The 16770-nt window shown below is 52.6% G+C and overlaps 1 protein-coding gene across 1 annotated transcript; it reads left to right on the forward strand.

The window, feature by feature from the left end:
- Positions 1–240: 240 nt before the first annotated feature.
- LOC123041024 (protein PELPK1) lies at positions 241–862 on the forward strand. The gene has a single exon (XM_044463724.1). The coding sequence runs from the start codon at positions 268–270 to the stop codon at positions 640–642; it is 375 nt and encodes a 124-aa protein (XP_044319659.1). The 5' UTR covers positions 241–267; the 3' UTR covers positions 643–862.
- The last annotated feature ends 15908 nt before the right edge of the window (positions 863–16770 follow it).

Consider the following 16770-nt stretch of genomic DNA (forward strand, 5'->3'; position numbering starts at 1 on the left):
CTTAGCAGCTGGCCTAACAACCAAGAGAACTACAAGGCAAGTTCTCCCTTCAACCAAATCAGATTGCAAGCAGGCAGCCAGACTTAGACTATGAAACTAAAGAGCACACATAAACCGAAAACTGCAGGCGCGTAGGTCACCAACCTACTTCCAAAGCATTGGACTCTCGCAAGACATGCAAGCGTTTTTGAACCCTATAAATAGAACGTAGCAGCTGTTATCTCTCCCACATCACACGAGCTAGTACAATCATAGGCATCCATCAAAATGGCTTCAAGAAACACAGCTTTATTCCTCGTCGGGTTGCTCCTCTCGTGCGTCGCCATGAGCAATGGAGCAAGAATCCTGGAGGAGGAGACGACTCCTTCCAAAGGCGAGGAGCACCTGCCGGAGCTGCCAGCGCTGCCCAAGGTCGAGCTGCCACTATTCCCGGAGGTGCATCTGCCACCTAAGCCTCAGCTGCCCAAGGTAGAGCTGCCCTCTTTCCCTGAGGTGCACTTGCCACCCAAGCCCGAGCTGCCAACGTTCCCCGAGGTGCACCTTCCAGCCAAGCCGGAGCTGCCTAAGGTGGAGCTGCCACCGAAGCCAGAGATGCCCACCATCCCGGAATTTCACTTCCTGGAGCCGGAGGCTAAGCCATGAAAACTGTCTTCAATTGTCTTCTCTTTGCTTGTGGTTCTACATGTACCAGTTGCTCGTGTTGTGTCTTTCGTGGTTGTTTAGTCTAGATTTTTGGCGAGTTATTTGTGTAATGTGAAGCGCTTACGTATTGCATCTATTTAGATGGAACGCACATGTACAAAACAGATGGATGTTTATACCAATGTATTTCCCTTTCAACGAAAAACATTTGAAAAGTTTAGACTCTGCTCGACATGCACGATTCATTCTATCAACAATTTTCACCAGAAGATTGTTCGGGCTTGGCCGTCTAGGTGTGCTCCAATCTCGCAGGACTTGGCCGTGCTGGCTATCTAGCCAGTCACCGATTTGTGGGCGGAGCGAGAGGTGGGGATCCATATCGGGATAATTTCTCTGGTCGGTTCCGGCCGGCCACGACGACGATGACACCCGTGGATGCCGATTTTCTTCTTGGAGACGTTGTTCGGGTCCATCGCACCTCTTCCCACCTCACTGCTTCTCGGGTGAAACCCTAACTGGGGTGGGCGGCGACGGCTTTCTAGGTGATGTGTCCTTCTTAAAGGCGTCGCGTGAGAGCGTTGTGATGGTGGGCACTGTTTGGATTCATTCGCAGGCGCAGATGGCGTGCCCCCTGGAAGGGCGCATCTGTTTCGGGGGAAACCCTAGATCTGGTTTCCCGAATCAGATGATGATGGAGACTATGATGCTGGTGCCGTTTTCCCTCCTGAGGGCATTGTTTTGAAGCAGAGGTTCACTAGAGGGGCCAACATGTCGAGCGGTTTTGCATCCACCGCATTAAAGACGGCGGGTCTCGACCGAGTGGAGCAGTCGAGTCTAGGCGTTAGACACGGTTTGATGGACGCGTGCAGGCTGGTGGCGTTGTCTAACGCCATGATGACATCGGCGGCAGATGGGCCTGACAAGGCCTATGCAATGATCCCTCCTGAAGATGGGATGGTGGAAGATGGCGGTGGCGGTTCCTAGAGCGTGCGCATGCGGTGCGCGTTGTGGGACGCCTAGACCGGTTGGTGCTCTCGGCTTGCCAGTCGGGTGGCTTATTGAGGCCACTGGATTAAGGTGTCCATTGATACGGCCAGGACACATCTCTATACTTGTAGGTGTAGCGACTTTGTTTCATCGCAAAAAAAGGGTGTAGCGACTTTGTTCGCCTCTAAGGTGGCTTTGGGTTGTTCTTTGTATTTATTTCGTCACACTCGACTCTGTTGAATAATTTAATAAAGATGATTGCATGCATTATTTGGTGCAGAGGTAGGGGATAATTCTCATTTTGAAAAAATAGCAGTAGAGAAAGAAATAGCTTTTCAATTCATATATTGATTCACGTTTGCACATTTTGGTGCTGACTTCTATTTTATCTCTCAGTTTTGCCTCTTGCGAGAACCGAGGAAGAATATTCATCGACTAATCTGTACAGACCAAACAATATTGTTATCCAGCAATCATTTGACTTAGTCCAGCTGTATGGTTCTGTTTCATAACTACACAAAACTTATTTCCTTTCCATCTCCATTTTCCCCGGAATTTTTGTAATCTCTTCACTGATTTTTAGTGGTGGTTTAGCAAACCTGGTAAACATAGAAAACACTATGTTCTTTGTTCAGATTAGCTCATATGTTTTTCTTCTAACAAAAAGGCTAGCACCTATTATTCAGTTCTCTTCACATTCAAGCTGAATAGTTCCTTGTTTCATTTGATGGCATCATCGTTGATGGGAATGTGATGTTGTAGCATCCATGAACAGCTTAAGATTCTATTAATCTCATTTAGTTTCTCATTTGTTCTATTTTCTCAGATCATTTTGTAAACGTACTATTAATGATTTGGTCCTGCTGTTGTGGCCTCTGGCTTCTGTAGACTCCCACAACGAGAAGCTATCCCTTTTTTACTTGAGCATTGCTGATGATATAGGTACCTGCTTGTGTTATAAGATCTTTTGGACCCTTGGACACTACATTTGGTCTTCACAGCTGACCTAACAGCTATATGTTATTGTACTGAAGTACCTACCCTGCACCCGGCATCACGGTCTCCTCAACTACAACCTAAACAGCTCAACGTTGAGCAGATATAGACTCCAAAACGAAGTGTATACAAGTAGATGACCTAACTTGTTGCAAAGCTCCGGACTCTCTGCGCATGCTGCCTTCTGTACCCTATAAGTAGCAAATAGGAGCTGCTATCTCTCCCACACTCAAACCGCACTGCTCACTGCCCAGGCTAGCCAGTGCTCCAGCTGCACACGTCGAGCAATATGGTTTTGAAAAACTCCGTCATTTTCCTCCTCGTTCTTCTTGTCTCATGCGTTGCCATGAGCGGGGCGGCGAGAATCCTAGAGGATACCGTTCCATCCAAGGAGGAGCACCAGCCCGAGGTGCCATCGCTTCCCAAGGTGGAGCTGCCACCGTTCCCAGAAGTGCACATGCCACCTAAGCCTGAGCTGCCCAAGGTGGAGCTTCCGCCGGTCCCTGAGGTGCACCTGCTACCCAAGCCGGAGCTGCCCAAGGTGGAGCTGCCGCCTGTCCCGGAGGTGCACATGCCACCCAAGTCGGAGTTGCCCAAGGTGGAGCTGCCGCCGAAGCCCGAGATGCCCAAGGTGGAGCTTCCACCAAAGCCCGAGATGCCCACTGTTCCCGTGTTCCACTTCCCAAAGCCGGAGATGCCGAAGGTGGAGTTGCCGCCGATGCCTGAGATGCCCACTGTTCCTGGGATCCACTTCTTGGAGCCGGATGCCAAGCCATGAGAACCGCCCTTACCAACATTGTTATTTCGTTCTTTCTTGCTCGTACTTGTACCTGTTGTTGTGTTGTGTCGATGATCTGATTGCTTAGTTGTGGTTTTCAGCAAGTGTTGTGACTGATCTGCTTATATATTGGTATATACGAGAAATATGCTTTCGCACCCTTTTGTCATAAGAGCATTTCAAAAGCATGCATGCTTCTAAGTTTTCACCGTAAGCTTCATTTGCACCTATCCATTTCCCATCGACAAAACTTAAAACTATATAAATACATTTTTCTCTTCAACCTTAAGTTGTCCTAGCTTTAGTACCTGATATGAGGACGCATAAATTGTAATCATTAAGTTTGCGTCAACGGTCTGAAACACTAGTGATCCAGAGAGTGTCGATAGGGTGTCAGTCAAAGTTTTAAGTAGCCAGCTATAGCCCAGTTATAGCGGTTTGAACAGGTGCCGCTATGTGGCATAGCCCGCTAAACTTGCAAAATAGCCGGCTATAGCCTCGCTATAGCTGATTTGAAGGGTCGCCGCTATTTGCCGTAGCCCGCTATTTAAAACACTGGTGTCACTAGAGCAGCTAACTAGTGCATGCATGACTACTATCGAGCGAACGGGCGTGGCAGAGATCCGGGTGTCATGTGTCAACATAGACAACGTTGATGGGGGGTGTCCGACAACTTTCTTTTACTTTCATCCGAATGTGTGCACTTCAGTTGGCAAATACGTTCAAATTGTTCTATAGGATGAAACCGACATGTCGACAAATATTCAAAAAGGAAAATAATAATACAACAGACAACCAAACCAACATTACAAGTATCCAACTCTACAAAATATTGACCAGAGACGCCAGGCGCCGTGAACAAATCACTAGTTAAGCGATTGAGCAAGCAAACTATAACCAGGGTTTGAAGCTCGAAAATAATTATAGGGACAAATAGGCAACGACCAACTTTAGGACCTCTAGGCGGCAGTGCGGACCACACGCGTTTTGGTTCAAATACTGAACTCAAATATTCGGATTTTCATATTTGTTAATTTTCATCTAGGTGAGAATTAGAGAAGTCTCATCTAACTCCTACACTATTTTTCCCGCAAAAAAACTCCTTCACTAATTAATTAACCGAACAAAAAAATAAAAGAAAAAAATCCCCATGAATCTCCAAGTAAAATCCAACAATGTGGGAGTTAGATAAAACATAATTGTTTTTCATCTAGATGAGATGTAGATTGAATTTTCACTACCTCGACTAATCGGATCACATGTAGGAAAAATATGATGACCGAACATTTACGTGCTAGTATTTTAGCATAACCACTCAAGGCCCCGCCGATCGTCAAGCTCGTATGAGGGAGAAGAAAGAAAAGGGAAGAGTCTGGTTGGCAGCCGCAACGACCATTGCTAATGTACTTGTGTTCTCTGCGATCTGATGGTCTTTCCTTAACAAGGCGTTTCGATCGTCTTAGTAGCTGGCCTAATTAACAATTGTTTATGATCCTCAACTTCAGCCGTACAGCCCAAGAGAACTATCTCAGCCTCTCTTCACCCAAATCCTAAGCAACTTTGACTAGAAGTTAAAGTGCACAGATCAACTTGGCCTGGAAGTGTACACCAGTAGTTGAACAACTTTGTTGCAAAGCCTCACACTGCGTGCATTGTTGAACTCTATAAGTAGAACGTGAGACATGCTATCTATCACACATCAAAACCGCACCACGAGAGCTAGCTAGAAGCGTAGAACAACCATAGGCGTCCAGAAAAATGGCTTCTAGAAACACCGTTGTATTCCTCCTCGGACTGTTCCTCTCGTCCGTCGCGATGAGCAACGCGGCAAGAATGCTAGAGGAGGAGATGGCTCTGTCCAAAGGCGAGGAGCACCAGCCCGAGCTGCCAACGCTGCCCAAGGTTGAACTGCCACCATTCCCGGAGGTGCACCTGCCACCTAAGCCTGAGCTGCCCAAGGTAGAGCTGCCGACATTTCCGGAGGTGGACCTGCCACCCAAGCCCGAGATCCCAACGTTCCCGGAGGTGCACCTTCCAGCCAAGCCTGAGCTGCCCAAGGTGGAGCTACCACCAAAGCCCGAGATGCCTACCATCCCCGAGTTCCACTTCCTTGAGCCGGAGGCTAAGCCATGAAAATTGTCTTCTCTTTGTTTGCGCTCCTACATGTATCCGTTGGTCGTGTTGTGTCTTTGTGTGATTTCTGGCGAGTCTTTGTGTGATGTGAAGTGCTTATCTATGACGTCTATTTGTGGATGGAATGTACATGTACAAATGCATGTTTATGAAAAATAGAAGTGTTGATCTCATTTGTTTCCCCTTCTCTCTTAAAAACATTTGAAAATCTTAGGTCATACTATTTATTATCAATAATTCTCACCGACATATTTCTTTTCACTTCATATTCTTTCACCCGCAAACCATCGCACGCACTACTAACTCTAAGATGCAATATTTGCAATGCATGCAATGTCCTTTGAGTTTGCTATGCAGGATTTTGGGGTTATTTTGAAATTCCTAGCGATCATATAAATAACCTACATGGCCACAAAGGCCTCGGTCCTACCACAAACTCAATGACTGTGGACCACAATCCACATATTGACCGATATACAAGCTAATATAAAATGCACAATATTCCAAAACAACACCTTAAAAATGGAATCGTCGTTGGCACGTCAATGTTGGACGGTCCAAGCAAATGCGAACAGGGGACAATCACCCCCGAAGCAAAACTTCAAGCTAACACCTTTAGTAAGAAAATGGCATGTGGGCGTGCGTCGACGTTGCCTGGTCTAGCCGATGGTGAATCATGGTTTTCACTAGGATGGTTTACAACCTGCATGTCAATCGCCAATGTCACCGTCCAGGCTACTAGCCTGCTCACATAGAATTATTCGGCCAATTAAGATTTCGCCGGAAGAGAAGCGCCATCATGTTGTTCCTGGTACTGTTGTTCTACTCTCTCGTTGATGGTAGACATGCACACCACAATAACACCTAGAAGCCCCTGTCACCATGTGTGCCACACAGACGCCATGGCCTGCTTGATCCTAGTTTCGTCTGTGGTTGAGCCACATCCGGCTAGCTGCCACAAGCGATGCCCGTCGACCTGCAAATTCGCGGTTCCATGCACACCTAACCACCACGGCCGTGCCATCACGTCATCAATCCCGTGTTGCATTGCAAGCCTAGAGAGCCTGCCGCCGCATCTTCGTTATAGCTGGTAACACGACAATCCCTCTTAACACCTCAGAACACCGCACCTCGACTACTATGCCTCCATGCTGGCGGGTTGCTGCAACCGGACCCTCATCTGTGTGCAGTCGAGTAGTCTCGAGCCACTCCACGCCTAGAGAGAGAAAAGCGGCCCTGTAGTCGCCAACGCCATGTGGGCTTTGCTCACCCTTCAACACTGACGAGGGACAAACGGAGCGAGATGGGGAGGTGAAGGCCGTCGGCTAGGGTTTCTTCTAGGTTACCCGTGGTGAGACCGACACAAGAGTTACCTAATGTTGCTATGGTAGCATGACCTGGAGTCGCCCGCCTTTAGAACTAGATGCTTCACCATTTTTATTTTTATTTCTATGAATGCTTCACCAAATGTTAAGTACGTGCTATAATACACACGCTTAAGTTTAACAGTTAGTGTAATGACACGAGGTTTAACAAACTGAATGGCCGGTAACCAAGAAGAAGCAGTCACATTATCGATAATGATGTCAATGTGCTACCTCGACGAGGCATTTCATGCAGTATTGTGTGTGGGGTATTTTATGTGTATCACTTAAAGATTTGCGACAGTTTTCCCTCAGTTTTTCATTAATTAATTTAGCAATTCTTTTTTCTTAATGAATCGAAACATGGAAAAGAAACACTGCACGTGGTCACCTCTGGGAAATGCAACATGGCTGTTAAGTTCCAGTGCATCGTTTTTAGCTATATACTCACTCGTTTTGTGGCCAAAGGCCATGTTGACACTTGCGTGCTCTTATCGAAAAAGACTTTCGCCCCGCTTTATATATAAAGCATAGACAACAATGTTCGATACAACCGCACTCACCCACCACAAACGCACACACACACCCAAGGCACGATACATAGACGCTGAGCGCAACAACACACTCCCTAGCACTACAAGAGCCACCGAGGGCTTCAGCCGTGAACACCGCGAAGAAGTGAAGCCGCATATGACGAACCGTGGGCTCCAAGGCGGCGACTTCAAGAAGGATACGACACCGGAGCGCCGCCACCGCCCGATCTGAGGATCAGAGTTTCCCCTGGAGCAACACGACGGGTAGCCGCGACGACACCTTCAAGAAGGGAGCGATCTTCACCGTCGCCAGTCCATCCGAAAATAGAGTAGGTTTTCACCCCGGCCAATACTCACCGCCACCGAACGCCACATCCCGGCTACCACGCCACCCACACGGCCATGACAGTCGGGCAGCACCGAGGCACGAGCTCTGCCCATGAGCACCGCGCCACCACCACAAGGGCCGCATATGACGAACCGTGTCCACGGGGTGGAGTTCCTTGGAGACGCCATTTCTTCTTAACAGTCGGCCTAATCACAACTACTGATCCTACCTGCTCCCTTGGACATGTACGTTGCCCGCGGCCGCTCCTTTCTCACCCATTGCATCGAACTGAAGCTAGAAAAAGCCACACCGATCGTCTAACCAAACCGACTACGTACGGGCAGATGGCCAACCTTGTTCCAAATCGCGGGACTCCCGCGGCACACGGTGCAGAGGCACTACAAGCTTTCGCGCCCTACAAGTACCACGCAACGTACACCTGCTCAGTAGTATTAGTATCACACATCCACAGCCAACCACACCGGCCGACCGCTAGCTAGCCAGCTGCACGTAAGAGGAAGTCCAGCATGGCCTCGAGGAGCACCGCCCTCGTGCTCCTCCTCTCGCTGCTCCTCTCGTCCGTCGCCGTGAGCAGCGCGGCGAGGAAGCTGCAGGAGCAGGAGACGGCTCCGCCCTCGGAAGAAGAGCCGTCCGCACCACACCTGACCGGGCTGCCAGACTACGAGCTGCCGCCGATGCCTAAGTTTGAGCTCCCGCCATTCCCAGAGATGCACCTGCCGCCGTTCCCGGGAACGCCGTGGAAGCCGGCGACGCGCACGCCCACCCTTACCGGGTTCTTCTTCCCACAGCCGGAGCCGGAGGCCAATCCATGAGGACTTCTACGTTGTATCGTGCACGTATGAAGCGTTGTTCGTGTGTTTGTTTAGTTATATGGACTTGTGGTATCTGTTAGAAGGGAGAAAGGGATTTGGTGGAATAGTTCATTGTATTGCTTGAGCCTCGTGGACATATATATAAAAGTACAATGATCAACTTGAAGTACAAGACAAGCTAGAACTAATCCTAGTCTATCTAGTCTTTCCTAATAATCAATATACTCAACATACCCCGCAGTCACAACTGTAGCGATGCAGACGGTGAGACTGGAGAAAAATCCGAAGGCAAGTCGGCGGACACCACCCCACAGTCGTAATGGTCGATGCATCGCGGAAGGCGTGGCTAGAGTGGAAACCGACGAGGTTGCTCAAGCAAGACGGTAGCCCTTTGTGCCGCTTATTGAGGTAGCCGAGAGCGTGGGTGGTGTAGCCGTGGCTGAGGTAGCCGTGCGAAGAATGCCATGGTCGATGTCGAATTGGGGTAGCCGGTGTCGAGGAAGTCGCCGTGGAGCCGCGGGCGCAAGGAGGCGACGAGTTAGCATGGGCGCAGTGATGTCGAAGTAGGGGTGCGCCTGAGAGAAGATGGTGTTGACGAGGCGTCGCGGCGGGTTTGCCAAGCCCAGGGACACGCCGTGGACGAAGGCACGCACCGGTGTTGCCAACACCGGACATGTGTAGACGGATGAAGACGAAGTTGACGAAGCGCCGCACGAGGCTTGTCAGGCCCAGGGACACGTCGTGGATGAAGGAACGCATCGGTGTTGCCAGCACCGGGCATGCGTAGACGAGGGACCTGCACGAGTTGTACGCCATGTCAAAGAAGTCGGACGGGCCAGCAGAGAAGAACTCGACGACGGTTGCAGCGCCAACCGGCGCGGGGCCGATGTCGCTCGCGGTTATCGGAGTAGAAGAAGTGGTTGGGGTAGATGACGGCGACGCTAGAGATGGGCTGGTGCTGGACGAAGACGAAGGAGGTGGACGGGCGGCGGCGTCGGCAGCGGCCAAAGTAGAGCGGCGGCTAGGTTACGAGCGCGACGGCGGTGCTCGAAGTAGGCGAAGAACCCTGACAGCGTGATGAAGACCAGCGCGGGCGGTGGCGTTCCCACGGCAACTGAGGCGGCACGGTGCATGCCACGGGAAGTCAACGTGTGGCGACGGCAGTTGACCGCGGGCCACGACACTACGGCCCGAATGGGCGACATCGGGAAGACCTCGGAGCGGCGGCGGGGACCGCGGGCCGTGGGCTATGGCCTGAAGGGACGGCGCAACCGTGGGAACGGTCTCGGGTCGGCAGCGTGGACCGCATCCCATGCTCACTACGGCCCGATGGGGCGACGCAGCAGCGGCACGAGGGTCGGTGCAGCCATGGGAAGCTTGGAGCGAACGGCCTCGGGGCGGCGGGGGACCGCAGGACACGGCACTATGGCCCGAAGGGGCGACGCAGCGATGACGCGGGTCGATGCAGCCGGGAGAAGAACCACGGGGTGGCGGCGCTGCGGCCCGACGGGCCGACGCAGCGGCAACCCATTGCTCGATCGGTAGAGGGGCGCGCAGAACTCGGGACAGTCTTCACGGGGCCTGCGGAGGCGCGCGCACCCGACGTGCCAGGTTAGTCGCACAACATAGATGAGGCGAATCGCGGCGGCGGGCGGGTGATCAATCCGATCGCAAGTGAGGTCGGGGACGCCGCTCAGTTGAGGCGGGTGGCGGCGGAGTCTGAGGTGAAGCCGACGACGTTGGACGACGTGGGACGACGTGCGGACAAGCGCGTCAGCACCGGCACCCGGGCCACCAAAGCAGCCCCGGCGCCTGGGCAGCGAGGCCCGAGCGACCAACGGAGCAGCGACGCCCGAGCTCAAGGCATCCGACGGGCCTGATGCAGTCGGCCCGACGTAGCCGGGGACGAGGCCGTCAAGGCAACCCGCAGGGCCGCCGTGCAGAAGCGGCGGAGGCGGGTGGCAGGATCGATTGGCGGGCCGACGCGCGAGCGGCGGCTATGATTGGCGGCCGCATGGCGCGAGGCCGCCTTGTTGAGGCGATGCAGGTGTCCCGGTCGGAGAGGGCGGAAACGGTCGACGTAGATCGACAACGGGCCGGCGCGCAGACAACGACCGTGAGGGGCTGCCTGTAGCGCGAGGCCGCCGGGTCGGTGAAGGAGCCGGCCGGTTGCGACGGTGTCGGAGTAGAGGCGCATTGGTGTCCACGGCGGCGGCGGGCGACACAAACCGATCAAGTATAGATTGGAAAACCAAAAAAAAAACGCCGATCAAGATGACTGGCGGGAGAGAGAAAAATCCAGAGCAGGGGCTCGGAAAAAGACTCTCTAGGACAGCCGGTCAACACGACCGGCGAACGAACCCTAGGTACGGGCGGCGCGGCCCCCGGCGGCGGTCATGGAGGCCGACCGCCTCAGGGGAGGCGCGCGGGTGCGTAAGCGGCGACGTCTAGGGTTTAGAATCGATTAGGCTGATACCATGTTTGAAGGGAGAAAGGGATTTGGAAAAATAGTTTGTTGTATTGCTTGAGCCTTATGGGCCATATATATAAGAATACAATGATCAACTTGGAGTACAACACCACCGGACTCGCGGGCTATGCCTACGGCCCAGGGCCGTCGGCATATGTCCATTGCCGTCGGCATAGATCTATGCCTACGGCTGCCGTCGGCATAGCCTCGTCGGTGTAGATCACGTCAGCGTAGATGTGTCAGACCGTCGGCGTAGTATAGCCGTCGGCATAGGAGCATATGTCGACGGCCGTGGGACAGCCGTCGGCATAGTTTAGCCGTCGGCGTTGTTTTCCGTCTGACGGCAACGGACGGCGCCGTCAACAGCGCTGGCGATTCAGGGGACGACACGTGGCGCATGTATGCCGACGGCTTGGCCGTCGGCATAGATGGAAATCTATGCCGACGGCCTAGCCGTCAACATACCTGCGCCACGTGTCGTCCCCCGGCTTCTCCTGGCGGCAGGGCTATGCCTACGGCAAAGCCGTCGGCATAGATGGAAATCTATGCCGACGGCTTTGCCGTAGGCATATCTCTGCCACGTGGCAGCTCCTGGTTTCTCCTGGCAGCAGGGCTATGCCTACGGCAAAGCCATCTGCATAGTTTTTTTTTCTTTTTTATTAACCACGTCACCGATCCGCGTATAAGCTTCCCTATGGCCGCAGCTATGCCGATGGCTTTGCCGTCGGCATATTTTTATTTTTACTTTTCTTATTTTGTATAAATTTTATAATGTTTTCTTATTTTTTATAAATATTTTAATGTTTTCTTATACATATTTTTTACATGCAGAACATTATTTAAAATGTACCATACATTTTCTTTAATGATTTGAAACATTATTTTTAATGACATGATCTTTTTTATATTGTACAACAATTTTCTAAAATATCACGTATATTTTTTTCTATGGTCTCGTGAAAGGTGATACATAGGAGAGCAACTGACTGAGGGGTACCGTTACCGAGTGCCTGATCCGGTAACTATGCGAGTGCCTGATCCGTCTACTACCGTGTCATCGCCGTCCGTTAAGGGGGGCCACGCCCCGGAGACGCGTGCCGCCTCTTCGGACATGCCACCACACCACCCCGCATGTATGAGGGCCCGGTGCGACGCTCCGATGGCATTGCTACCCCCCCAGGGCCCCCGACCCGTCTAACCCTGTAGCGTTTGACCACGGGATCTAGCCCTTTGACTTTGCATGGACGGGATTTGACCAGTGGACCTCTCCACCCGGTTGTGTTAGGTTAGCCCATAGGAACACTATGGAGCAACATCCGGGCCAGACCCACTGCAAGATCCCCTCCGTGTAGATCCGACGCGTCCATTTCCCCCCTCCAGGTGCCGCGGTGGCGCCGTCCGTGAGGGGGGCCAAACCCCGGAGACGCGTGCTGCCTCTTCGGACATGCCACCACACCACCCCGCATGTATGAGGGCCCGGTGCGATGCTCCGGTGGCATTGCTACCCCCAGGGCCCCCGTCCCGCCTAGCCCTGTAGCGTTTGACCACGGGATCTAGCCCTTTGACTTTGCACGGACGGGCTTTGACCAGCGGACCTCCCCACCCGGTTGTGTTAGGTCAGCCCATAGGAACACTTTGGAGCAACATCCGGGCCAGACCCACAACAAGATCCCCTCCGTGTAGACCCGACGCGTCCGTTTCCCCCCTCCAAGTGCCGGCGGCGGCGCCGTCCGTGAGGGGAGGCACACCCCAGACACGCGTGCCAGGCGTTTGCAACCACCACAACACTTCCAAACTCGTGAGAGGCCGCCTACGCAAGATTTGGCGGCATGCTAGCCCCCGGAGGCCGCCGGCCACAGCCGTAGACGCGCGAAGGGCAATCCGCGTAGAGGGAATTTTTCGGATACTTCTCCATCACCAAAAATTATGAAAAAAATATTATCGTTCCTATAGCACATGTGCCCACATCGTGCAAAAAAACTCATGATTTTATCGCGCTCAGAGTATTTAATAATATTCACGCCGCATCGTTACCGCAGAATGGCTACTACCGTGTCATCGCCGTCCGTGAGGGGGGCCACGCCCCGGAGACACGTGCCGCCTCTTCGGACATGCCACCACACCACCCCGCATGTATGAGGCCCCGGTGCGATGCTCCGGTGGCATTGCTACCCTCCCAGGGCCCCCGTCACGCCTAACCCTGTAGCGTTTGACCAAGGGATCTAGCCCTTTGACTTTGCACGGACGGGATTTGACCAGTGGACCTCTCCACCCGGTTGTGTTAGGTCAGCCCATAGAAACACTTTGGAGCAACATCCGGACCAGACCCACAGCAAGATACCCTCCGTGTAGACCCGACGCGTCCGTTTCCCCCCTCCAAGTGCCGGCGGTGGCGCCGTTCGTGAGGGGGGCCAAACCCCGGAGACGCGTGCCGCCTCTTCAGACATGCCACCACACCACCCCGCATGTATGAGGGCCCGGTGCGACGCTCCGGTGGCATTGCTACCCCCCAGTGCCCCTGTCCTCCCTAACCCTAGAGCGGTACGAGATCTTGCCCTTTGACTTTCCACTAACAGGCTTTGAACAGTGGACCTCTCCACCCGGTTGTGTTAGGTCAGCTCAGAGGGACACCTGGGAGCAACATCCGGGCCAAACCGACAGCTACATCCCCTCCGTGTAGACCCGATGCGTCCGTTTCCCCCTCCAGGTGCCGGCGGCGGCGCCGTCCGTGAGGGGGGGCACACCCGGACACGCGTGCCGGGCGTTTGCAACCATCACAACACTTCCAAACACATGAGAGGCTGCCTACGCAAGATTTGGCGGCATGCTAGCCCCCGGAGGCCGCCGGCCACAGCCGTAGACGCGCGAAGGGCAATCCGCGTAGAGGGGATTTTTCGGATACTTCTCCATCACCAAAAATTATGAAAAAAATATTATCGTTCCTATGGCACATGTGCACACGTCGTGCAAAAAAAACTCATGATTTTATCGCGCTCCGAGTATTTAATAATATTCACGCTGCATCGTTACCGCAGAATGGCTACTACCGTGTCATCGCCGTCCGTTAGGGGGGGCCATGCCTGGAGACGCGTGCCGCCTCTTCGGACATGCCACCACACCACCCCGCATGTATGAGGGCCCGGTGTGATGCTCCGGTGGCATTGCTACCCCCCAGGGCCCCCAACCCGCCTAACCCTGTAGCGTTTGACCAGGGGATCTAGCCCTTTGACTTTGCACGGACGGGATTTGACCAGTGGACCTCTCCACCCGGTTGTGTTAGGTCAGCCCATAGGAACACTTTGGAGCAACATCCGGGCCAGACCCACAGCAAGATCCCCTCCGTGTAGACCCGACGCGTCCGTTTCCCCCCTCCAGGTGCCGGAGGTGGCGCCGTCCGTGAGGGGGGCCAAACCCCGGAGACGCGTGCCGCCTCTTCGAACATGCCACCACACCACCCCGCATGTATGAGGGCCCGGTGCGATGCTCCGGTGGCATTGCTACCCCCTAGGGCCCCTGTCCTGCCTAACCCTAGAGCGGTTGACCACGAGATCTTGCCCTTTGACTTTCCACAGACAGGCTTTGAACAGTGGACCTCTCCACCCGGTTGTGTTAGGTCAGCACAGTGGACCTCACCTGGGAGCAACATCCGGGCCAAACCGACAGCTACATCCCCTCCGTGCAGACGCGATGCGTCCGTTTTCCCCCTCCAGGTGCCGGCGGCGGCACCGTCCATTAGGGGGGCCACGCCCCTGAGATGCGTGCCGCCTCTTTGAACATGCCACAACACCACCTCACACATGTATGAGGGTCCGGTACGATGCTCCGGTGGCATTGCTACCCCCCCAGGGCCCCCGTCCCGCCTAACCGTGGAGCGGTTGACCACGAGATCTAGCCTTTTGACTTCCCACGGACGGGCTTTGACCAGTGGACCTCTGCACCCGGTTGTGTCAGGTCACCCGTAGGGACACCCGGGAGCAACATCTGGGCCAAACCCACAGCTACATCCACCGTGTAGACCTGACGCGTCCGTTTCCCCCCTCCAGGTGCCGGCGCCGTCCATGAGGGGGGCACACCGCGGACGTGAGGGGGGTCACACTCTGGAGACGGGTGTCGGGCGTTTGCAACCGCCACAAAACTTTTGTCGGCATAGCTGTTTTTGATTTTAATAAAATATAATGATCTATATTCAAAAGAACATGACCGCACATTATTAACGTGCTCGAAAAAATACAAACCATATATATATATATATATTCATAATATATGAAAAAAATACAAACTACATATATATTCATATGTATGTTTATATTTAACATGCTACATGTTAGTTTATATAATAATACATAAAAAAGCTTAAAAAAATACATATGAAAAAAAAGTCTACCTATGCCAACGGCTATGCCGTCGGCATAGAGAGGGCCAGGTTTTAGGCGGCGCGCGGCGTGCCGCGGATCGCTGACGTGGCATGTATGCCGACGGCAGCCGTCGGCTTAGCTCATGGACGGTGCGCCGCGGATCTGTGACGTGGCATGACGATATATGCCGACGGCCGGCCGTCCAGGCCGTCGGCATAGATTTGACGACGTTAGCTGCTGGTCACGGGCGGGGTCGCCGGGCCCACGGGTATGCCGACGGCCTGGTTATGCCGACGGCTGCTGTCGCCATGTTCGCAGCTGGGCCGACGACATATGTATGCCGACGGGTGCCGTCGGCTTAGCTCGTGGTAGCCCGACGGCCAAGGTACGCCGACGGCCAAGACGTGGCTGTCGGCATAGCGCAAAGTAGGCCGACGGCAGCCGTCGGCATTGATTTGGCCGTCGGGGTAGGGCCAGTTTCTGGTAGTGCAAGACAAACCAGAACTAATACTAGCCTATCTAATCTTTTCTGATAATCAATATACTCAACAGTATCAAACGAGACCATGCCCATCCGTACGGCCGACGTTATCCCGTGACTTGTGAGTGATGCCATGATCTACGTCTACGTACGTATGTGCCTAGACGGGATGTACATGTGCATTATATATGTATATACATCAGTAAGTACGTTTATAGCTTTACAAGGATGTCAAATGCGGAGCGACTGATGAGCAGCTCTCGGACATTCCGTTTTCTTAGCAAATTTCGGCATTTTATTGATTAAGCAACATTACAAAAGCCTTCGGGGATAGAATATTTTTTTTACATAGCTCATACAAGAGCTTTAGCTAAAATATGTGCCGCCATTTCAGTTTATTTTTCGTGATTTCCTTTTTTTTAAAGGGCAGTTTTGTTCAGCTTCTGCATAATATCGACAATGCACACTCGGGATTATTATAATCAAATGTAGCAATATTCATAATGTTATACAAAAAGCACAATGATAAGTAGGTGAACATTCGAGCCATCTGAGATTATACATGACTCAATCACATAAATTATTATTGGATTGCCATCGAAACCGAATGGATTATATCTGGTTATATCCCATTGGTTGCACCAAAAAAGTACATGAACACCTACACCTCTGCAAAAAGCAGGGAGGATGTAGCATGTAAGTATCCATCCGGTAGCTCTCAAAATGAACCACAATTTCTTGGGAGCTCAAACATGTTAAAGACAAAATCATTACCATTCACCAAAAAAAGAGACAAAATCATTACAATTCCATATTACCCAAAATAAAGTACAGACGCCCCACGCGTAATTGCCCCTTAAGCTTAGGATG

This window comes from Triticum aestivum, chromosome 2B (assembly GCF_018294505.1).
Source record: "Triticum aestivum cultivar Chinese Spring chromosome 2B, IWGSC CS RefSeq v2.1, whole genome shotgun sequence".
NCBI classification, from domain to species: Eukaryota; Viridiplantae; Streptophyta; class Magnoliopsida; order Poales; family Poaceae; genus Triticum; species Triticum aestivum.